The sequence below is a fragment of the Pristiophorus japonicus genome, chromosome 2 (assembly GCF_044704955.1).
Source record: "Pristiophorus japonicus isolate sPriJap1 chromosome 2, sPriJap1.hap1, whole genome shotgun sequence".
Classification (NCBI taxonomy): domain Eukaryota; kingdom Metazoa; phylum Chordata; class Chondrichthyes; family Pristiophoridae; genus Pristiophorus; species Pristiophorus japonicus.
The window spans coordinates 275,409,571-275,434,152 of record NC_091978.1 but is presented as its reverse complement, the minus strand read 5'-3'; the positions used below and the strand labels follow the sequence as shown (position 1 = coordinate 275,434,152).

Genomic DNA, 24,582 nt, shown 5'->3' with positions numbered 1-24,582 from the left:
GGTTTGCTCCTGCAGGTCCTGTCGAACTACTGATGTATTCTGCTGGCGAAGCACTTCTCCATGGAGGAGCGAATATCTGAGGAAGTCGCCCTGGATGCTCTTGTGCACATCCTAGTCCAGGATCAGAACAGGCAGTGGCCTGTTTGCTGTTGACTGGGAATTGTATGTAGTAAGGGAGACCCTCAGGAGATGATTTTATTTTTAAACTTGCATAAAAGCAGCAATGGGTAAGTCAACATACATTTTCTTTTAATAGGTTACAAGAACTGGGTTTTGAAGTACGTCCTTATGATAACCTCAAAGTGATAGAAGTGTTGGAGATAATTCGTGAAGGTAGTACATTAATATACTTTTACAAAAACCTGTTGGTCCTGAAATGTTCTGCGTGATGCTGGAAAAACTAATTCCCTGACCATGTGCTGCAAGTTGAGGCCAGCTGTGGTAACTACCTGTTAGCTTTTGACTTCTTTTGGAGGGCATTTCTTCATAAGGGTGAATGTGTAACTAGCTGCTGTAATACAATCCTGATATTTACTGAAATGGTACAGATGAATATAATAATGTTGATAACCATTGTTGCAACTTCTGTCAATTACTTCACCTTAGCAATCTTTAATACAGAGAAATTAAAATCACTTAAACATAAGGTATGTTTTATTTGACAGTCTGGTGCTTCTTTGAGTTGGGTTCACAGATGCAGTTGATACAATAGTCCTTATTAAACATTGATTTTGGAAAAGGATAGTTTAATATATTGAATAATTGAATTGACCTAATCTTTGTCCTGGTTCCGAAATTATGGGCCTGAAAATCCATTGATCCTTTTCAGAGGATGGAAGAGCAGCAGGCTGTTGATCTCGTCGCAAGTTCTAGGGTTGGGGGCCTTTTTCATACTCAACAACATGCATTTATAGTGCTGCTTTAACAGAAAAATATCACAACGTGCTTCACAGAAAGAAAAAGTAGAGGCTGAACCAAAGGAGGAGATATTGGGAGGGGTGGTCAAAAGCTTGGTCAAAGAGATGGGTCTTAAAGGAGAAGAAAAAGGTAGAGAGGCAGAGGGGTTAAGGGAGGGAATTCCAGGTCACGGATTAAGTGGCTGAAGCCACAGCTGCCGTTGGTGTGGAAGAGAGGCTGGAATCCGAGGAACAGAGTTCGGGGTGGAGCTTGTAGCACTGTTGGAGGGTAGAGATGGGAAGGAGTTAAACAACTCAAGGCTGAGTTTAAATTTGAGGCATTGGAGAAGTTGGAGCCAAACCTTCCATCGTCTCTATACTATCGGACTGCTTGTCCGACATCTAGCACTGGTTGAATAGAAATTTCCTCCAATTAAATATCGGGAAGACGGAAGTCATTGTCTTCGATTCACACCACAAACTCCATTCGCATTTCACTGATTCGATCTCTCCCGGCAACTGTCTAAGGCTGACACAGTCTGTTCGCAATTTTGGTGTCCTATTTGATCAGGAATTGAGCTTCCTTCCTCGTATCCATTCTATCACTAAGATTGCTCATTTTCACCTTTGTATTGTCGCCCGCCTCCACCCTTGCCTCAACTTATCTGCTGCCAAAACCCTTATCCATGCCTTTATCGTCTCTAGACTTGATTATTCCAATGCACTCCTGGCTGGCCTCCCAAGCTCTACCCTCTATATACTCTGCCGCCTGTGTGCTAGCTCGCACATGTCCCATTCCCCCTGTGCTTGTTGATCTACATTGGCTCCCAGTTGAGCAACGTGCAACTTTTAAATTCTCATCCTTGTTTTCAGATCTCTTCATGGTCTTGCTTTCCTTATCTCTGTAATCTCCTCCAGCCCTATAATCCCCCTAGATCTCTGCACTCTGCCTATTCTGGCCTTTTGAATATCCTCCATTTTAAATGCTCCACCATTGGTCGTAGTGCCTTTAGCTGCCTCTGGAATTCTCAAACCTCCGCCTCTCCATTTCTCTTTCCTCCTTTAAGATGCTTCTTAAAACCTATCTCTTCAACCAAGCTTTTGGTCATCTGCCCTAACATCTCCTTATATGGCTCGGTGTCAAATACTTTTTTGATAATAATCCTGTGAAGCGCCTTGGTATGTTTTATTATGATAAAGTTAGAGATGTAACAGATTTTAATCAAGTGCAGGGAAAGGGGTAGGGGAGGAAAGAACAAAGGGAAGATGTGTGATAGGATGGAGATATTAAAAGTCAAAATGGATGATGGTGCAAGGCAAAAGGAGATGGTAATCTGACAAGAAACAAAAGATGAGGCTAGATAGTGTGTAAATGGGAATGGCCAAATCATCAACAGCTGCCATGTGAAAAAATAGGGGCAGAGGTTATGGTCTGAAATTGTTGAACTCTATGATTAGTCCAGAAGGCTGTAAAGTGCCTAATAGAAAGATGAGGTACCGGTCCTCGAATGCATTCGGCTTTGTTGGAACAGTGTAAAAGGCCGAGGATGGAGAGGTCAGAGTGGGAGTGGAGCGGAGAATTAAGTGACAGGCGACCGGAAGCTGGGGGTCATGCTTACCGACTGAATGGAGGTGTTCCGCAAAGCGCTCATCCAATCTGCGTTATGGTCTTCCCAATATAGAGGAGACTGCATCCTGAGCAGTGAATACAATATATTAAATTGCAAGAAGTACACGTAAATCGCTGTTTCACCAAGCATTGCAAAAGTCGTGTCTGGAGGTGGCAAGGCATGAATGAGAATGTTAGTAGCAGAGGTGAAGGTGGATGTTGCAGCACTGGAAGTCTTTGTGATGGAGATGACATGAGGGTCAGAAGTTCAGCTCATGGTTGTCTGGGATGTCGAGGTTGTGAACAATGTGATTCAGCTTGAGACGGACTGAATCGGGAGATTGAGTCGGTGGCGAGAGTTCAAAGTTTGTGGCAAGGATTCAATCTTCCCAATGTTTACCGGGTGAAAATTGTAGCTCAACCAAGACTGGATGTTCGACAAGCAATCTGACAAGAGGCAATGGAGGGGTTGAGAGAGGCGGTGGTGAGGTAGAGCTATGTGTTATCAAAGTACATAGGGTCAGTTTCCATATGTCTGCAGATGATGTCGTTAAGGGGTAGAATGTGGATGAGGAAGGGTGGGGGGGGATTTGGGTGAGGAAAGATCCTTGGAGGATTCTGAGGTGACCGTGCAAGGTAGGAAGAAAAGCCATTGGTAGATATGCTGTGGGTATGATTTGGATAGGGAAGCAGCAGAAAGAATGGTCTGTATCTTGGCGACCAAGAAATCCATGAGCTTCTTGTACTTGCTATTCGAGATGAAGGTGTAAGATACAGGAGTAAACGATTCAAAAAGGCAGTTGGGGGTGGAAACCAAAATCCTGAGGTTATCTTGCTCTTGAGGATGATCCCAGAATAGTGGACAGTTTTGGTAGACAGGTGAGGACCTGTATAACCTGATCTGGTGATGGATGGCTAGGTCTACTCCAGATACACTCCACTCTGTACTCTTTGGCAATGGCATTGAGGAGGCAAAGACGAGTGCCGTACTGAAGGAGCAACTTTAATGGGAAACGGTGACTATTTTGCTGGGTCATGGGCATCAAATGTGGAATTGAGCAAACTATCTGCTTAGATCACAGCAAAGGAAAGACCAATGCCTAGGGAGCTGGGAGTTTGAAAATCTGGTTGCAAATGGCTTTGGGGAGAATTCTTTCCAGGAATGGTACAGAAGGATGTGGGGTTAAGAGGGTAGAGGGATGTGGGTGATGAGGATAACCGGAAGTGGTCGGAGATGGTCTTGTCTGATCTGGTCTTGATCGAGACCACCGAAATAGAGCAGCCATAGGAGATGTCAAGGCCGAGGGTTGGCCATGAACATGGATGAGAAATTCTACATGGAGAAAGGTGGAGATTTAGGGAGGACTAAGGGATCATGAATTCAGAGAAGAGGGTAAGAGGAGCTGTGATGGACATTGAAATTATAAGCGATTGAGTCGTCGCTCCATGCAGAGACTGAGGGGAAAGGGAGAAACCGTGGGAAGAAACTTGGTCTGGGGCTTGGGGCAACCAGTGAACAATGATTTTAAAGGAGAGGTGATTGATGGAACGGAATGAGGTGCTCAAAGTAGGGTAAAGCGATAGAGGAGAAATCACAGTGTGACTTGGTGATTATAGTCAAGTACAAGGCTTCGGTAAGTGGAAATTGTTGATGTTAGATCAACTGAACTTCCAAAACTGAGATTAATAAGTTTTTGTTAAGGTATTGAGGAATATGGAATCGTGGTGAGTAAATAGAGCTGAGATACAGAAAAGCCATGAACAGGCTCGAGGGGCTGAATGACCTACTTGTCCTACGTTCCCATGTAAGGTAAAGTGTCGCCACCATGAGCCAAGTTTCAGTCAAAGTCATGATAGTATGACCATCCACAATAAGGTTGTGGGTGGTAAGGTCGTTGTTCACAAGTGAATGTTAATTCTGGAGGGGAAATGCAGAAGCAATTATTGGTGATCTGCTGGAAGAGTCCAAGGGGATATTGATGAGTAAGATGAGCAGGATGGGAAAGAGGTTGGTGAGATTAGTCCCTAATAGGTGGGAAGGTTGTGAGGGAGAAGGAAGGAGCAGTTAGGGTTGCTGCTTGCAAGGAGGCAGCGACATGTGTCTCGTTGGTTACTTCAGAAAATGCAGGGAGGATAGGCATGAGCTTAAAGGGGAATTCAAACCTGGACAGATTAGTGGAATGGGGGGACCAAGTACCTGAGGGGAAATATGAAAGCTGGCTGACAGAAGTGAGAGGAACAAATGGGGCCCAAGTTTTCTTTTAACGAGCAAGAGAAGTAATAGTCTTGGATCTGAAGCAGTAACCAAAACTGCACATAGTAAAGAACACAAAGGGAATTTGGGTTGTATAGGAATAGCAAGATTAGACAAGACATATTGTGGTTGTAAACTTGAGGGCAGAGAAGAGACAATATGAAAAGGTCTGAGGGCTTGAGGTCTGATGGAGTCAGCTTGGAGTGTCCATGAAGCAATGTCAAGTTTAGGAATCAGTAATTGAGAGGGAGTGGATTGAGGAGGTATCTGAGGGAGAGAGTATCTCCTGAAGCGCTTGTGGAGGTTGCCCTGTTGAGGTGGAGCAGAAGCACATGCCCCAATGAGATGGTGGAAGTTGGATTCTATCCTGCCACTTCATGGAGAACCTGAAGGACTGAGAAAAATGGCAAACAAATGTTTTGGAAGCCTCCTCACTGAGCAAAGGGTCAGTTTTAGCTCTTAATTTATTTATTTCCGAACCCAATATTTTTTTATTTAATTCATGACTCTAGAAATACTTGTGAACAGATCCAGCCATCTCTGTAATTACTTAATTCCTGAAAAAAATACATTGATTCACCTCAGAAATCATATAGGACATTTATTATTAACTATAATGTTTTGAGTGGGTTGCAAAATTCCATTTGAAAATTCCTATGTCATGTGATTTATTCTTGGTCGTTGCTTAATATTTCAGATCAGACTTTGAATATTATTTTTCTTTTCTTCACAGTGGCTACTTCAGATCATTCTGATGCAGACTGCTTTCTGTGTGTCTTTCTTAGTCATGGGGAGAACAATCACATTTTTGCTTATGATGCAAAAATAAACCTACTAGAATTAACTGAACGTTTTAGAGGAGACAAATGTTCTTCTCTGGTTGGCAAACCTAAAATCTTTGTAATTCAGGTAGAGTGAATTCATTGACTATTTGGCTATCTAAATGGTAAAATGTGGACATTTGAATTTGCTTTCTATTTTCCTTAAGCTATTGAAAGTATTTTCAGAAGTTAATATCTGTTATTGCTGTGTATCATTTTAATTGTAATGCTTGGGTCTTCAGGACAGAATATCCACAAATTCTCTCTGCCTCTGGTGCCCCCCAAGGATATGTACCCTTGGCCCCCTCCTATTTCTCATCTACATGCTGCCCCTTGCCAACATCATCCAAAAACACAGCATCATGTATGCTGACGACACCCAGCTCTACCTCACTGCACGGTCTCTCAATTATCAGACTGCTTGTCTGACATCCAGTACTAGATGAGCAGAACTTTTCTCCAATTAAATATTGGGAAGACCGAAGCCATTGTTTTTGGTCCCCGCCACAAACTCCATTCCCTAACCACCGACTCCATCCCTCTCCTTAACATCTGTCTGAGGCTGAACCACACTGTCCGCAATCCTGGTATCATATTCGACCCTGAAATGAACTTCCGACCACATATCCGTGGCATAACTAAGACCGCCTATTTCCACCTCTAACATTGCCTGTCTTCGCCCCTGCCTCATCTCATTCGCTGCTGAAACCCTCATCCATGCCTTTGTTACCTCTAGACTTGACTATTCCAACACACACCGGGCTGGCCTTCCACATTCTACCCTTCGTAAACTTGAGGTCATCCAAAACTCGGCTGCCTGTGTCCTAACTCGCACCAAGTCCCATTTACCCATCACTCCTGTGCTCGCTGAAATTGGCTCCCGGTTAAGCAACGCCTCGATTTCGATATTCTCATCCTTGTTTTCAAATCCCTCCATGGCCTTACCCCTCCCTATCTCTGTAATCTCCTCCAGCCCCACCGAGGTATCTGTGATCCTCTAATTTGCCCTCTTGAGCATCCCCGATTTATAATCGCTCAACCATTTGTGGTCGTGCCTTCTGTTGCCTAGGCCCCAAGCTTTTGAATTCTCGCCCTACACCTTTCCACCTCTTTCCTCCTTTAAGATGCTCCTTAAAATGTACCTCTTTCATCTGCCCTAATTTCTCCTTGTGTGGCTTGGTATCAAATTTTGTCTTATAATACTCCCGTGAAGCGCCTTGGGACGTTTTACTACGTTAAAGGCGCTATATAAATACAAGTGTTGTTGAAGTGGCTAACTGTGTTTGTAACTTGACTGCCTACACAAATATAAGGTGGTTATTTCTACAACACAAACCACAAAGAAAACTTGAAGAGGCAACTCTTCAGTTTTGCCCTCCTACTAGTAAAAAGACCAATTAAAAAATGACAGCCTCTGCCTCCCCCATATTACAAGCTGAGGAAATTGTGGAAGACGTAATACTGTTACAGGGTGTTGTCTAGAATCTTCAAAAGTAGTTAATGTGTTTTGTTTATCGAACATCTTGGGGCCGAAATTGCCCTTCTCCTTGAGGCCTGTTACCACCGTAAATTGGTGACCGCGGAGTGGAGTGGCCTCCGACTTTTCATGGAATGACCGCTGATAGCCCAATTGCCCTACCAAGGTTTCCCGGTGGTGCCCCGATTTCTCTCCCCCCCCCCCCGGCCCACCACTGGATCCGTGTTAAATGAGTCAGCACCGTGCGCACCACCGATCTACCCTCCTGACGCCGATATTCCCCTCTGAAAATCTTCGGTGCCAAAACCTGTTTTTCCCGGTGGCCCAGTTTGGCTTTTTAGCCTTCTGCAGCGGCGGTGCAACTTCTCTTAAAGGGAAGGATGCACTGCCGCCCCCCAACTTCCGCCTCTCTAGTGTTTCCACCGTCGTGAATCTGCCCCTCTCGTGTAGTCACCGCCCCCATTAAGAGCGACTTCTGGATCCGAATTAAAAAAAAAACAAAGAGTGGAATTTCGCTCGAGGCGACCTCAACCACAGTTGCGGTAAAAACCATTGAAACGGGTTGCGTGCGCCGTTTCGGGTGGGGGGCAATTTCGGTCACCATGGGTCTGTCTCAGAAATGGTCACGGCTGAGAGATTGAGTTGAGTATAGGGGAGACCCATCAATATACAGCTGGGCTTAGTGAAGGATCCTGGATTAATAATTATTCACTGACAGCATTTACTAATTTGGGCTCAGTAAATGCTTAAAAACACCTCCATTTAATTAAAATTTTAAAGCGCCAAACTGAAATCGATTTTAGGGAGTTGGTGGGAGGTGATCAAAACATGACCTCACTTAGTTTTTGTTGAAGATGTCTCTCCAGAAGATACAGGTCTGTCATCTCAATGAAACTACAACATACAAACACACACCAGATAAATGCCCCAATTAATGCATGCAATAAGTGATTCAGCATAACTGAGGGGGAAATGTGAAAAATTTTTTGAACCAACTGTTAATGAAAGACTTTGATTTATATAGCGCCTTTCATGACCACCGACATCTCAAAGCGCTTTACTGCCAACGAAGTAGAAACATAAAAAATAGGTGCAGGATTAGGCCATTTGGCCCTTTACCACCATTCAATAAGATCATGGCTGATCATGCAACTTCAGCACCCCATTCCTGCTTTCTCTCCATACCCCTTGATCTCTTTAGCCATAAGGACCACATCTAACTCTTTTTTGAACATATCTAACGAACTGGCCTCAACAACTTTCTGTGGTAGAGAATTCCACAGGTTCACAATTCTCTGAGTGAAGAACTTTCTCCTCATCTCAGTCCAAAATGAGATAAACCCCTTATCCTTAGACTGTGACCCCTGGTTCTGGACTTCCCCAACATCGGAAACATTCTTCCTGCATCTAACCTGTCCAACCCCATCAGAATTTTATGTTTCTATGAGATCCCCTCTCATTCTTCTAAATTCCAGTGAATATAAGCCTAGTCGATCCAGTCTTTCTTCATTTGTCAGTCCTGCCATCCCAGGAATCAGTCTGGTGAACTCCCTCAATAGCAAGAATGTCCTTCCTCAGATTCGGAGACCAAAACTGTACACAATATTCAAGGTGTGGCCTCACCAAGGCCCTGTACAACTGCATTAAGACCTACCTACTCCTGTACTCAATTCCTCTCGCTATGAAGGCCAACATGCCATTTGCCTTCTTCACCGCCTGCTGTACCTGCATGCAAACTTTCAATGACTGATGTACCATGACACCCAGGTCTTGTTGCATCTCCCCTTTTCCTAATCTGTCACCATTCAGATAATATTCTGCCTTCCTGTTTTTGCTACCAAAGTGGATAACCTCACATTTATCTACATTATACTGCATCTGCCATGCATTTGCCCACTCATCTAACCTGCCCAAGTCACCCTGTAGCCTCTTAGCATCCTCCTCACAGCTCACACTGCCACCCAGCTTAGTGTCATCTGCAAACTTGGAGATATTACATTCAATTCCTTCGTCTAAATCATTAATGTATATTGTAAATAGCTGGGGTCCCAGCACTGAACCTTGCGGTATCCCATTAGTCACTGCCTGCCATTCTGAAAAGGATCCGTTTATTCCTACTCTTTGCTTCCTGTCTGCCAACCAGTTCTCTATCCAGGTCAATACATTACCCCCAATACCATGTGCTTTGATTTTGCACACCAATCTCTTGTGTGGGACCTTGTCAAAAGCCTTTTGAAAGTCCAAATACACCACATCCACTGGTTCTCCCTTGTCCACTCTACTAGTTACATCCTCAAATGAGATCCCCTCTCATCCTTCTAAATTCCAGTGAATAAAGGCCCAGTCGATCCAGTCTCTCATGATGTCAGACCAGCCATCCTGGGAATCAGTCTGGTGAACCTTTGCTGCACTCCTTCAATAGCAAGAACATCCTTCCTCAGATTAGGAAGAAAACTGAACACAATATTCCAGGTGAGGCCTCACTGTGCAACTGCAGTAAGACCTCCCTGCTCCTATACTCAAAACCCCTAGTTATGAAGGCCAACATACCATTTGCCGCCTTCACCGCCTGCTGTACCTGCATGCCAATTTTCAATGACTGATGTACCATGACACCCAGGTCTCGTTGCACCTCCCCTTTTCCTAATCTGCCGCCATTCAGATAATATTCTGCCTTTGTGTTTTTGCCACCAAAGTGGATAACCTCATATTTATCCACATTATACTGCATCTGCAATGCATTTGCCCACTCCCCTAACCTGTCCAAGTCACCCTGCAGCCTCTTGGTGTCCTCCTCACAGCTCTCAACGCCACCCACTTTAGTGTCATCTGCAAACTTGGAGATATTGCACTCAATTCCTTCATCTAAATCATTAAGAGCAGACGGGGCCTCGGTTTAACGTCTCATCCAAAAGATGACACCTCTTAGTGCAGCACTCCATCAGTACTGCTCTGGAGTGTCAACTTAAATTTTTTGTGCTCAAGTTCCTGGAGTGGGACTTGAACCCACAACCTTCTGACTCAGGTGCGAGTGCTTCCACTGAGCCACAGCTGACACTGTAGGAATGTATAGCATTGTATTGTATGAAGTTACAACCAATGGAAGTTTGAACCAAGCTATATAATTCTCTTTATTGTTTTGAAGCCAGAATCACAGTGTTTAATAGGTGGATGCATGTACAGTTTAAAAGTTGCCATATTGCTAGATGGAAAACAAGACCATTCTGGACAATGTGGCTGCATCTGTTTAATAACTTTGAATAATGTACCGAGCAATACAAGTGTTGGGAACTAATCCCTGCTGCTTTTAGTGTAACTTTCTGAAATGGCCCTTGGATTGGATTTTAATGAACATAAAAAAAATTGGATATTGAGATTTCCATTAAGGGAATGAATAACCTTTAATTAAAGTAGTAGTGGTGCTGTAATGACAGTGAAGTAACATTCACACAAGACTAACAGTGAAAATCAATGTAACTACAGATTTTAAAATATCAGTTCTAATTTAGCTTTCTACAAAGTCTTATGATTACAAATACATGTATATTTAAAAAAAAGATTTATCTAATTTGTGAATATGTATATCTTATTGTTCCTACAGAATTAAGCTAGACATGATACAATTCATATTATTTGTAATTAAGAATGAAATTTATTGTAGACAGATGTAAGGTACTACACCGGAATAGGTGATATGTGTACTCCATGAATGGTGTTGGATAGCTAAGCATGATGTTGGGAGAGACTTGCAAGTCTAAGAAGTTTCAATGTCCAATCACTGCAAGGCAGCAATCAACAGAAGTAATAAAACACTGATCTGTAAAGCCACAATAACAACATTGAAGGAAGTCAATAATTAAACTGGATAGTGCTTTGGTCAGACCATCAGAATGGGTACTATGTCCAGTTCTGGGACACAAGAGAAACTTTCATTCACTGGAGGCAGTGCAGTGAAGAACCACAGGCTGAACCCTAGTGATACAGGCCTGAGTTATGAGGAAACACAGTGAGACTTGGGCTTTTCAGCCTTTATAAAAGGCATCTGAGAGGTGATCTTAGCGGCATGTTGGACAGTAAACTTTTGTGTGTTCCTGGCAGATACCAACAAATTGAACATACTCCCAGTCTAATTTTCCATCGATTAATTTTAATGGATGTAAAATCATGCATGGTGTGCAATTTCTGAATTGTGGAAAGTCTCCCTTATAATTGTAAAAGTATATGCATTCAAACTAGTAAAAGGAAAATGTAGGTCCGATATCAGATTGACCAATATATGGAATGAATTTGTGGATCAAGTAGTGGAAGTGTAAACCTTGCAATGGAGAAATAATGGGTGCATTGTAGTATATTTCTGGACTGAGGAACTAAAATGGGCTGAATGGCCTCCCTATTGGTAATTATCTTGTGAATTACTCTTTCTATTTTAAACAACTTGATGTTTGATTATCTTGCTGATATTCATGATTTTCAGGCATGTCGAGGAGACAAACATGATGAGCCAGTGATGCCCAGGGATGAGGTGGACACGAAACAGCCAATAGTGAATGAAGTGGTTGTTGATGCAGGAACCATGCCTACATTACCTGCTGGTGCAGATTTTGTTATGTGCTATTCAGTAGCTGAAGGTAATAAAATAGAGTGGATTTGGCAAAATAATGTCAGGACAAGAGACATTCAGCATGGGTGTATTATTTTTTTTTCCTCATCTGCTCAACCTCCACATACTAAATGGAACTTGTCATCTCACAAGGTAAACAGAAACCTCAATGGCAGTGTCCGAAATCCATGAACCTTGGGACCGAGGCCATTCCGGGTTTTGGGTATTTCCGGATTTCCGAATCTGCAAACGTCTGGGTGTTGCGGGCGGCGGGTCTGGGGAGGTGGAGGGGGGAGAGCAGCGAGTCCGGGTGCTGCAGAGGGGTGTGTGAGGGTTTTTTTTGGGGTGTGTGTGAGGTATGTTTTCTGTTCTTCCCCGCCCCCCCCCAGGCCCAACTTGTAGCGTAATCTGTTTTTAAAAAGACCAGATTTCGGAACTCCGGATTTTGGACACACTACCTGTATATGTAGGTCATATCACCCTCCCCAAGCTATACAGAAGATCTGATTCTGGGTTGTACTCCTAGCTATTTTGCCTGCCAATTAGGGCAGATCTTGTCTTTCATATCTGAAAATAATTTGTCTGTTAATGCTCTGGTTCTATTTTAAAGTCTTCACTATATTTTACAAAATTGCCTCCAGTATATGATCACTGATGCCTTGTTGGACTGGCCAGTAGCTGCTGTATATTAACGTCGTAGCACCATGACCTAGCTCAGCTGGTTCATTCACAAGTCTACTTTGGTCAGTGCCAGTTCCCAATTATACTCTTCCCAGTGTTTGATTTCCAGCTTCCCCCTCTCCCAAAACACCTGTCTTGGCTATTTTCCATGACTGACTTTGAAAAGTGAAGCCAGCACATAAGGACTTGACAAAATTGACTCATTTATTGGAAGGCTGTCAGGTTGTCTTTAGTCACTGAAGCACTCCTCCATTCCAGGTCAGAGGGAATCAAATGTCACCAGCATATGTTCCCAAAAGGAGAACCTTCTCAGCCACATTATGCTTGAGGGAGGTGGTGTCAGGTCCTCGAGGGACTACACAGTCCTGTAGCCTTCTCCAAATTTGGTCACAGACTAGTGTCCGTTCTGGTCAATAACCCGAGCATCCAAGTATCTGTCAATATCACCAAAGCAGTTCCCTCAAGTTCTGCTCTAAAACGCAGCACGATAGGCAGCTTTAGCTGCTGAGTACATTCATTGGGCTCAATTTTGGCCAGGAGTTGCTCTGTTTTTTTTTGGAGTAACTTGATTTTTCTGGCGTATCTTAAAAATCCCCTTTTTGCACATTCAATTTGTGCCACTATAAGTGAGTTAGTTACGATTTGTTTAGTTTAGCTTTTCTCAAAAAGGAGTGTTACCAGCCACCTACGCCAGATTTGGCCATTTAGGCCAGCAAATAGTTACTCCAAATCTACTTAGGCCAGTGTATGTGGCCACTTCAGAAAACCCTTGTGGAAAGTTAAGAAATCAGCGTAGGTAGGAATATTGGACGCCATTCGGCCTGGGATAGGGGCGGGAAGGGAAGCAGAGGATCTGTACCTAAAGCACCAAGACTTACAAAGCACAAAAAGTAATAAGCTTTCAATAACAAATAAAAAATTAGAAGTCCTACTTTCACCTGAAAACTCATTCTGGGAAGTCAGTGGGCCGGTCGGTATGTGAGGCCACTCGGCCAGGGATAGAGGCGGGAGCGATTGAACTGCCGACATCGGAGCACACACAGGCTGCAGGAAGCCAACTCACCGTACAGGCTGCAGTAAGCAAACGGCAAAACAAGCGGCTACGATTCCTTTTAAAAATGGCCGATTGCCAAATTTCGCCGCTACTGCGCATGCGCGGATATTGCGATCCGACTCCAGTGCGCACGTGCAGACGTCCCAGCACTGTTTTCAGCGCAGGACAATGGCTCCACCCCCGACTCGACCGGCCATGCTGCGTGATGACCGGCGAGAGGCTGGACAGCAGCCAAAGTGGGGAGGAATTTTTTTGGCGGACTTCTGAATGGAGAAAAGCGGCGCATCTCCGGTAAGTGCGCCGAAAAAAGGGTGGGTCAAAATTGAGTCCATTGACACTAGTCATAATGTTGCAAAAGAAAAAGGAGGGTATTTTAAAGCTTTTTCAGTGCCATTGATAGGAATCTTTTTAATCACTGTCATAAAAACATAACATAAGAAATAGGAGCAGGACATTTGGCCCCTCGAGTCTGCTCCGCCATTCAATAAGATCATGGCTTATCTGATCATGGACTCAGCTTTACTCCCTTATTCCTCAAAAATCTGCCTTAAATATATTCAATGACCCAGCCTCTACAGCTCTCTGGGGCAGAGAATTCTATAGATTTACAACTGTCAGAAGAAATTTCTCCTCATCTCAATGTCCTTGTCATTGTTTAATTTTACTCATTTTCTTTTCTCCCCTCAGTGTTGATTCCTTGTTGGGATACAGCTCCATGAGTGGCCTTTGGTAACTTGCTCATGTAACCATTTTTTTTACTTATGAGCCTAGTCAGCGATTGTCGATTGGAGTGGGAGCACAGGCGAGCCTATTTCTGAGTTCCACAGATGCACAAACCCTTGTAGGACTTGCTGGAAAGCAATTGGGGAGAGAAAAGTCAGCAAGGGTTCCCACTCCTAATTCAAGAGGGTTAAGACAATTCAGCAGTATAACTAGTTTGTATCAGTGATCCCGAAGACCTGGCTTTCTATAAATGGATCAATATGTCAATATTATTGAGTTCAAACATCTGCTCTGTGCTACTTGATTGTTATTATGGTACTTGACAAATGGCTGAGGCAGCAGATGTTATGAATACCAGGGTTACCTAACACAAGACCTGTTAAGTGATTGACATTTGGAAAGTGTTAACTGCTAGATTTATATTTTTTTAATCTTACAAAGCCTGTTGGGTTTTTTTTTAAGTATTTGGATCAAAGTGAAATGAAACTGTTGCAATAATTTAAGTTGCTGTGACATTGGCAAAAACACACAAAAAGTGGTTCGCACCTTTTGGGAGAGGCTGCATTTTTCTGGTGCCGCTCCTGTGCAAACATGGGTAGGTACATGGCTCTTTCCTTGAGCAATTCAGAACTAATCCCTACTTGCCATGCACTTTCCCCATAGTCCTGTATAATGCACTGTTTCAAATATTATCTATTTTTCCATTAAACGATGCATTAGTCTCTGCCTCAATCACTCCAAATGGCAAAATATTCTATGCTCCACTAACTTCAAGTAAATACATTTCCCATAACTCTTCTCACTGACCATTTATATCTCCCTGTCATATTTGTGTATGTATATATAAAACTCAATGCTGTTGCCCTTTTTATGATTTTACTTGCATGTTACATATTTAAACCCCAAGATCTCTCTTCAACCACACCTTTCCCTTCAAGACTTTACTCTCACTCCTTATTTTACCTCACATTTATCCACATTAAATTGCACCCATTACCTGGTTACTATGGTAGTATCTCAATTTAAAATATACATTCATATTTGCCAATGCATGATCAGTGATTATCATATTGAATGGTGGTGCAGGCTCGAAGGGCCTACTCCTGCACCTATTTTCTATGTTTCTATATTATAAGCTGGTGAACTTCATTGAGAGAGGCAGACACGAGGCACCATTTACAAAAACAAAATACTGCGGATGCTGGAATCTGGAATAAAAACAGAAAATGCTGGAAATCTCAGCAGGTTAGGCAGCATCTGTGGAGGAAGCAGCGTTAACGTTTCGGGTCGATCGATTAACTCTGCTTCCTCGCCACAGATGCTGCCTGACGAGCCAGCATTTTCTGCTTTTGAAGAATCCTGGTGCATCTTGGTACTGTTGAGATTTCTACCCATCCCAATGATGTGCTCCAGTCCCCAGCAGATTTTCCAGGGTTAGGGCATCGTGTGGAGTTTCGGGAATTTTACCTGGGAGTGGCTGAGAAATGGGTGTTTAGGCTTGGATCACCTGCTACATTGCAACATAGCCAGTGACCAAGACACATTGATTTTTAAAAAAAAAGACACTTCAGCATATGCAAGCAATCACCCTGCATTGCTAGCTACAAAATATGGTCTATTTAGATCATTCACGTAGCATTATAATACATCACCTAATATATGGCTGAAGTTATTGCACACTCTGGTCACTTCTAATGAAAACCCAAGAGGCAGGGGAGAACAGGATCAGGCAGAAATGGCTCCAAAAACATTTTTTTACCCTAGTCCACTCACGTCATAAGGGCGGAGGGAGGAGACCGATGTAGGCTGAGCAGAAAATCTGGGCCAAGGAGAGAAATATGTAAAATTGTATTCTTTACAGTCTCAATATTCAAACATTTTCTTACTGTAGGTTTCTACTCTCATCGAGAAACTATAAATGGCTCCTGGTACGTTCAGGATTTCTGCGCGTTGCTTGAGAGCTACGGCTCACGGCTCGAGTTCGCAGAGTTTCTGACACTAGTGAACAGGAAGGTGTCGCAGCGAAGTGTGCAGAACTGCATGGACCGCAGTGCAATAGGGAAGAAACAAGTCCCTTGCTTTGCCTCAATGCTTACCAAGAAACTATATTTTAAACCCAAGACTTCATAGCAATCTACAGTTTGTTCTGTTTATCTTGGCAAAGCCTTTTTTTTTTAAAACAAAAGAAATTGGGTAGTTATTTAAAATTACTGTGGATTTAAACCTTTGAGCTGTGGTAAAACTACTTATTCCAAAAGGGTTCTGTTTTTTTTTTAAAAAGGACCATTGGATGTGCAACTTTAAACATAAAGTAATGATCAGCAAAACTCTCTTCCAATTAAACATATTTTGCCGACAAATGCCATATGCTCTATCGTACAATCTAAAAAGTACTCAATGATTCACAAAAGGCTAACCATAGATAATGTTTAAGGTCCTACCCCTTGTATCCAATCATGTGAGAAGATAGTTTGGTGTTATGTTAAAATTATGTCCAATTAAGTAGTTAAAAAGATGTTCAAAACTGTGATTTATCCAGGTATAGTACATTACTCAGATATTCCACTGTCTGATAACTAATTTTACAATGCAGTCTTCCTGTACTTTTTAATTATAGGTGAAGGGCAACTTAAAATAAAAACTAGCTTTGTCATGTAGCTGTCGTGACTGTACATTAAACATGTGTTCATTGTCATGACTGTACATTAAACATGTGTTCATTTTGGAGAGCAACTAAGGTCTTTTTTTATTGAAAACACTTAATTTTTAAAAAGGCATGTTTACATCTAGTATTTTTAGAACTGGTGCCTATTTCCTCCCCCAATACTCCCCTCCATTCGAATACAGCACCAGCCATTTGATATGGTTGTCAAGCAGCTATTCTTTGGTGTGAGCCTAATGGAAGGCATGTTCACCAGAAACTCTTTTGAGTTTTTAAAATTTGGTTGCCGGGCGTGATGATGCACTCCAGTCCCTCCGGTGCCCACCTCTCGCGGAAGGCCGCGAGCGTACCAGTGGACACCGCGTAAGCCTACTGCACCTGGTATTCCCAGGCAGTCTCCCATCCAAGTACTAACCAGGCCTGATTCTGCTTAGCTTCTGAGATCAGACAAGAGCAGGCATTTTCAGACTAGTGTGGCGATGCCCAAAAATAGTATCTGAAGTGGGACATGAACCCACATCTCCAGAGAAGACATTGACATGAACACAGAACCTTAGACCGCTCGGCCACCAGAAAGTCATTGCACAGTGATCAGGTGCAGGCCATCAGGCTATCTTTCTTCCCCACCCCCCAGTCTCTTGCCCAGCCTCATTGAGGGCATTTGTAGCAAATGTAGTGCCTTGAAACACATCAATGAATTTCTAACAAAGTTTTTAGGAACAGCATTTTATTGAAAATGTTCCACAATTTTGAGTGCAACTGTGAAGTCTGTATTTGTTTTCCTGTGGATTAGACACAGTGAGTGCTTACACCAAGTGTCTCATTTGTATAATCTTGAACTATTCTCAATAAAAAAAAATTGATCAACTGTGTTTTAGGTACTCTTAATTGATACGTGATCACATTTACATCCTTTAGGACCAGCAACAAACTTGTTGAATCTAACATTTCAGCAGAAAATCATAAGCTAAACTTTGCCAGAATATTCTTTATCTCGAGTTCAGTTTATAAAGTCATATAGTATTAGCTCACCAGAGCTTGGTCTCAATTGAAAGAGCCTACTCCATTTCTGTATCAGTCATAAGCACAATAGCACCTCAAGTCGCTGGAGAAATACCACCAACGATGTCTCCGCAAGATCCTACAAATCCCCTGGGAGGACAGACTCACCAACGTTAGCGTCCTTGTCCAGGCCAACATCCCCAGCATTGAAGCACTGACCACACTTGATCAGCTCTGCTGGGCAGGCCACGAGACTCCCAAAGCAAGTGCTCTACTCGGAACTCGTTCACGGCAAACGAGCCAAAGGTGGGCAGCGGAAACGTTACAAGGACACCCTCAAAACCTCCATGATTAGGTGCGACATCCCCACTGACACCTGGGAGGCCCCGGCCAAACACGGCCCTAAGTGGAGGAAGTGCATCCAGGAGGGCACTGAGCTCCTCAAGTGTCGGCACCGAGAGCATGCAGAAATCAAGCGTGCAGCAAACCAGGCTCCCAGCCCACCCTTCCCTTCAACCACTGTCTGCCCCACCTGTGACAGAGACTGTGGTTCTCGTATTGGACTGTACAGCCACCTAAGAACTCATGCTAAGAGTGGAAGCAAGTCTTCCTCGATTCCGAGGGACTGCCCATGATGATGTGTTCCTGGGCCAATTGCCACAATCTTAACAGGTTTGTGAACTATGAACAGGCTAGAGTTCGATAAACTGGTACTAGGAAGTTTAGGTAAGGACTGACAGTACATTATTTATTTTATATATGATGAAAAAAAAAAATCCATAAATAGATTGCCAAGCCCCATCAGACACAATACAAAGTCGGAAACCCTAAACCAGTTCTTAGCAGCACCACTTGCCCAAATGGTGCAGTGAGTCCACAACAGAGCGTGTGTCATTTTATGATGAATGGTAGGATTGTTTGCAAAACAGTGATGCAAAAAGTAAGCTGGCTTATTCTTAAATGTATTGATGCATAATTTTTAGGAAAGCACTACAGGTGAATTGTGAAAAATGGTCTCATTTGAATAGCTTACAAACTTCCAAATATAGACTGAACAAGCATTGAGGAAGTTAATGATCTAATCTCAATTACTTTTACAATTGTAGCGGAGTGTGATACTGAGCAAAGGTCTACACATTAGATGAAAACTTGACAGAATTTATTTCAAGAACAATAAGTGTAAAGATCAGATACGAGATGGGGGCACGGTGGAGTAAAAAGCTCGACTTGTGCCCAAAACGGGGGCAAAGTCAGCAGAGCAAGCAAAAACCAAGAAACTCCCAAAGGTAAACAAAATAAAAAGATTAAAGTGCCCACCATTGGATTTATTTTTCTTCGAACAAGAATGCCTGAAATATACTGGAATAAAATAAAACTCTTACCATACAAGCTCAATCTTTCGGATGAAACATTACACCAAGGCCTCTCTCGGATAGCTGTAAAATATCCCATGGCACTATTTCAAAGAGCAGGGAGTTATCCCCGATGTCCTAACCAATATTTATCCCTCAATCAACATCGCTAAGATGGATTACCTGGTCATTATCACATTGCTATTTGTGGGAGCTTGCTGTGCGCAAACTGGCTGCCGCATTCCTACACTACAACAATGACAGCACTTTAGGACATCCGGTGATCGTGAAGGCTGCTATATAAATGCAAGTCTTAACTGCAACTGTACAGTAGAATATTGTCCACCCTCCCCTGCCACTCGTGTAGGGGGTAGGAGATAAAGTACAATAAGTAGACACCATAGTATTTTGTGTTTCAACTAAATTATATTATTGGGGAGAAAATTATCAGTTTGCCGTTATGCATTTCTTTCATAATTATCACATTACGAAAGAGCACAAATCCAATTTAGCAAAGGTAGAATACTAAGACAGACAGACACCTGTAGAGCTATGGCTATAGTTAGGGCACTGCGTGCTGTATGGGCTGAAGCAAAGCACAAGATGCACATTTACAAATTTCACTAACAATGGAGAGAGTAGAAGTCTTCCAAAAACTAAGCATAATGACTTGACTTTCATACATATGAAAATTAGGAAACAGCAAATTTATATGACAGTGCAACATTACAGTTTGTATTAAAACAGAGCAGTCATTTTTTTTCAGGACATAACCTTTTATTTCTACTAATACATTTTCTGGACAGCACTGAAACCACACACATGGATTATTGCATTGTTCTAATGTAATCCATATTTCACTGTCTCAAACCATTAAGAAACCAATAATCAAGTTGCCAGATATTTATGTATCAAACAATAACCATGCTCTGCCTCATGAGCCATAGATGCCAAATAATTGTAAATCAGTAGAACTATTATCTGATTTGTGCTTCTGACTGTAGTTGGGACATTTTTTTCCCAGGACATAGAAACATTCTCGTCTGACGAGCAAAAAAACATTGAAATCCTGCCTCCCCCTTTTTTGGTAAACTAGTGCCGATAGACTAGTTCACTTTAAAAAAGCAAACTAAGTTTCAACATGAATGAAAGAAAATCTGATAAGGCCCATCCACTCTTTAACTCAGCTGTTGACATCAACCACAACAAGGCCAACTATTTGGAGCTAGTTGCTTAAAATGCTATAGGCACGTTTACTTGGGCAGGCACACTCCTGGGGCATTGAAAGAATGCATCAGCAGCTTCTCCTATTTTGAAAAATGTCTTTGCTCCCTTATGTCAAAATTTTTCCTTTGTATTTTGATTGACTACAAAACAGATACAGCAGACCATGTTTAACCAATTAAAGAGAAGTATACCCATCTTCAAAATGGAAGCTGGGTTAAAGTGTTACAAATTAAGGAGAGAGAATGGAGACAACGGGACAGGAAATAGTGCAGAATAATTTAGTCACACACATTGCCTCAGGGTGCAAGACTAGACAGCAACAAATAAGAGTACAAAAGCAAACTACTGCGAATGCTGGAAATCTGAAATAAAAACAAAGTACTGGAAATACTCAACAGATATGACAGCATTTGACAAATGGTCATCATCCTGAAATGTTAACTCTGTTTCTCTGTCCACAGATGTGCCTGACCTGCTGAGCATTTAACTTCCTGTCTACCAAGAGAAAGCACACCTTAAAGAAACCTCCTGTAACAAGTTGCAGTAATAATATAAAAACTAACCAAACTGGTCCCTTTGTGGGAGTTTGGCAATGAGCAGAAGCAGCATATAGCCTGAAGTTGTTGGCTAAACCAGGAGAACAAAGTAAATTAAAAAAACACAATACACAAGATTCCAAAACAAATTCTTTCAGAGCTAGGGGGAAACAAAGTCTAATTTTAAGCAGGGAACAATATGCAAGTGTTTCTTTAAGACTCATCATTTCACTTACTACATTTGGCGCAAAGAACATCTTCATCCATGACTGTTATGAGGCAGAGCAAGTTTGAATACTGCACTTTATTCTACAAGTATAAATAATGCTGTCTTTAAATGTCACCTTTGGCACCAGTGCTGAAAACAACTGTATCAAGTTGCCAGTATGGGACAGTATTGGAAAAAGCAAGACAAAATCTAAAAGGTGGATTTGCATCATTATTTTTGCATTTCACCAATGAAAAAACCAGTTCAGCTATTTTTTCATAAATCGAAAGCAAAAAACATGCATTACAGGATGCTGTCTTTTGAGTTCTACCCTCAGCAAGTCTCACAGATCTTCTCAAAGTAGTAGAGCATAACTACAATTATAGGCCAGAACGCATCACACATTTGAAAGTACGTACAGTGCTGAGGCTTCCCCCACTGCACAATGGTACAAGTGAGCAGCCTATTCCTGGCCCGCTGTCCAAATCCCATTGGTACTACAACAATTAGATGCAGTGGAGGACAGCATCCAGTACCAATGGTAATGCTGTTTCTCAGGTTTCAACAAGGATGAATACATTAAAACCATTTAAAGCACACCCCACCTCATCAGACAGAACTCACTTTGAGTACCATCCCAATATGATCCAGAGGACTTGTCTCCCAATAACAACTTTTAACTCTGACGCAAACTTTCACGGAGATATGTTTAATATAATTGCTTCACCTTAAAAAAAATGTTCTTCCACCTGAAAAAACTGTTAAACCCTTCACCAGCTAATTATGTTTGTACGGAAATTGGTACTTCAGCTATTGTATTGGTAGTTTTACAATACTGATGACCTTTCCATTAAAATGAACATTCCTTTGTAATTAAGATCCTGACATTAAAGCTGCAGTTGGAGCAACTTGACTGCAAATTTCAAACATTATGTAATAGACCACACTCACTTGATCACAATCAAAAGAACTTCTTACCCGAAGTATCAGGGCCAGCAATGTGAGGCTGGGAAAGAGAGGTAGCCAAGGGGAAAAGAGGTGCAGCAATTAGCCAATATAAAATCATGCTCTAATTAAGATATTCACCAAACATTGGATTTCAGCTATCAGGTCAGTTTTACTTTCAGGCAGATGCCTGTAAAATGATCCATTACTCACAAATCATAGGTAAACTATAAAGAAATGTTATTTGTTAATGAAATGAGTGCTGACCTTGCAGAGTCCATCAGCATGCCATATATATTGTTTGTGTGTATTGATAGCAGAGTTTAAACCAAATCTGTTGCACAGGCACTTCACTCAGAATGCCAGAGTTGCAAAAAGGGTATTACACAAAAATAAAATCAAGCGTGGACAGAAAGACAGGTGAATACCAGCCTGCAGGCACTGAGCTCAGATCTAAATGTCACAATGGTGAAGAGGTCAAGGTCATAATGAAGCATGGTCCCAAATTTGTGCCCCCCTCAGCTACAGTTCCATTTCAGTCTTTGCCGTTTAATTGTTTGATTGGAAGTTGCAGTTGCAAAGGGTCACGTAGTCGTCTGAGATCCTTTTCCACCTACAAAACAAAGTCACTGCATCAGCAAAACTCAAAAACTTGCATTTATATTGCACTTTTAAACTTAGAAAAACATCCAAAGGCATCTCACAGAAGCAAAAATGGAATGCCAAGCCAAAGGAGGAGATATTTGGGGGGGGGCGACCAAAAGTTTGGTCAAAGAGGTTTTAAGGAAAGTCTTAAAAGGAAGAGAGGGTGGTAGAGGGGTTTGAATGGTGCATTTTGGAGCATGGAGGCTAGACAGACAAAGGCACAGCTGCCAATAGTGGAGAGGAGGAGATGTGAACAATCTCATTCAACCGGAGACAGTGACTGAAGAGTACAGAGTTTGTACTGGGGGCTGAAGATGATGGCTTTAATCTTCCTGATGTTTAACTGGAGGAAATGCAGCTCATCCAAGACTGGTTGTCAGACAAGCACACAGAGGCGATAGAGGGGTCAAAAGAGGTGGTGGAGAGGTAGAGATGTCTGTTGTCAGCTTGCATGTTGAAATTGACCCTATATCTTCAGATGATGTCTCCAAAGGACACTGTGTAGATGAGGAAGAGAAGGCAGGCAAAGAAAGATCCTCGGGGGCATCAGAGGTAACAGTGCGAGAAGAACAGTGGGAAAAGAAGCCACTACTGAAGATGCTCTGGCTATGATTGAATAGTAAGATTGGAAACAAGCAAGGGCAATCCTATTGAGCCAAACTTGGAGGAGAGGCATTGGAGAAGGATGGTGTGGATGACAGTGTCAATGGCAGCAGAGAGGGTAGCCATGAATATGGGTAGGAGTGTTTATCTGGATGAGGAGGTTTTGGGAGGACAAGAGGGCAGTGAAATCAGAGGAGAAAGAGCAAGGTGAGCTGTGATGGAGATTAAAATGACCAAGGCAGAAGAAGAATACCTCAGGGAGAAATGCAGGATGAGACTTGGGGGTGGTGGTAGAGAATGAGGTTTTTAGAGGAGAGGTGAGAGAGGTGGATCAAGGTAAGGTTCTCAAAGGAGCAGAAGGTACTGGAAGAATAGGGGGGGGGGGGGGGACCAAGGGACAATTTGGTGATAAGGCCATACCACCAATGTGGTGAAAAAGTATAGCTAGAAGGGCAGGCTTCACAGTAAGGGGCAAGGTGTCAACACCTATGATCTAAGTTTCAGTCAAAGTTATGATATCAAAACAATCATCCACAATAGGTTGTGGATGGCAAGGGCCTTGTTTGCAAGTGAATGAACATTCTGCGGGGAAATGTAAAGAGGGGTGGTGATTGTTAATCCCCTGGCAGAGTCCAAGGGAGCAGTGGTGGTGGGATGAGGTCAGGAAGGAGGTTGTCAAGATTACCTCAATTTATCAAAGAATTCATGCACAATATTTATTTTTTGCACTTGGTGTCATCTAACCTCAGCTCTCTCCTCCTTAATTTTGTTGTACTTCTCCACATCAAATCTGTGCCTTTTGGCTCCTCGATGAAAGTAATGAAGGAACTGTCTGTCTTTTACATCAGGATAAACACAATCCTAAAGAAAAGAGGTGCAATTTAAGTAAACTGGATACAATGCCAAATAACTGACCACCAGTGTCCCTTTAGAGCTGTACGTGTTGCTTACACCAGTAGCTCTACAACTTTTTTGGTTGAAGGACCCTTTTTCAAATCATCTAAATTATAATACTATATAACATTCATAATATGAAATTGCAGCATGTAAAGAATGTTTTAATAATGCTTTTAAGATACTGAATGACTGCTGCCAACGAACTGGAAACTGTGCCAAAGACCGGAAGCTGTACAGAAGTATTCTGTGCATAGATCTGTGGAACTCTGGGTTGGTTTAATAATAATGAATAATATCGCAGGTTGGTTTAACTATTAATGTATAATCATTTCGTGGAGGAAGGGTTACGGAGATTTATTTGTTTGCAGAGTGAAGGGAAAAGAGAAGAAA

At 42.3% G+C, this 24,582-nt stretch overlaps 2 protein-coding genes and 1 pseudogene across 3 annotated transcripts in view; 1 reads left to right on the top strand and 2 right to left on the bottom strand.

The window, feature by feature from the left end:
* LOC139246397 (caspase-6-like) overlaps positions 1-17,639 on the top strand; it is a 54,097-nt gene extending 36,458 nt beyond the window's left edge. Inside the window, exons 5-8 of the mRNA XM_070871409.1 lie at positions 257-333; positions 5,493-5,668; positions 11,532-11,685; positions 16,007-17,639. Of these exons, the coding sequence (XP_070727510.1) occupies positions 257-333; positions 5,493-5,668; positions 11,532-11,685; positions 16,007-16,245 (646 nt within the window). The 3' untranslated portion in view covers positions 16,246-17,639. The remainder of the gene's footprint in view (positions 1-256; positions 334-5,492; positions 5,669-11,531; positions 11,686-16,006) is intronic.
* Positions 17,144-17,262, bottom strand: LOC139251929 (5S ribosomal RNA; annotated as a pseudogene).
* Positions 17,640-19,547: 1,908 nt separating the features above from the next.
* The window catches only part of LOC139246355 (calcium uniporter protein, mitochondrial-like), a 163,865-nt gene continuing 158,830 nt past the window's right edge, over positions 19,548-24,582 (bottom strand). For both annotated transcript variants that reach the window (XM_070871407.1, XM_070871408.1), the window contains exons 7-8: positions 24,040-24,156; positions 19,548-22,660 (exon numbers count right to left, since the gene is read on the bottom strand). In XM_070871407.1, the coding sequence (XP_070727508.1) occupies positions 22,583-22,660; positions 24,040-24,156 (195 nt within the window). In that variant the 3' untranslated portion in view covers positions 19,548-22,582. The remainder of the gene's footprint in view (positions 22,661-24,039; positions 24,157-24,582) is intronic.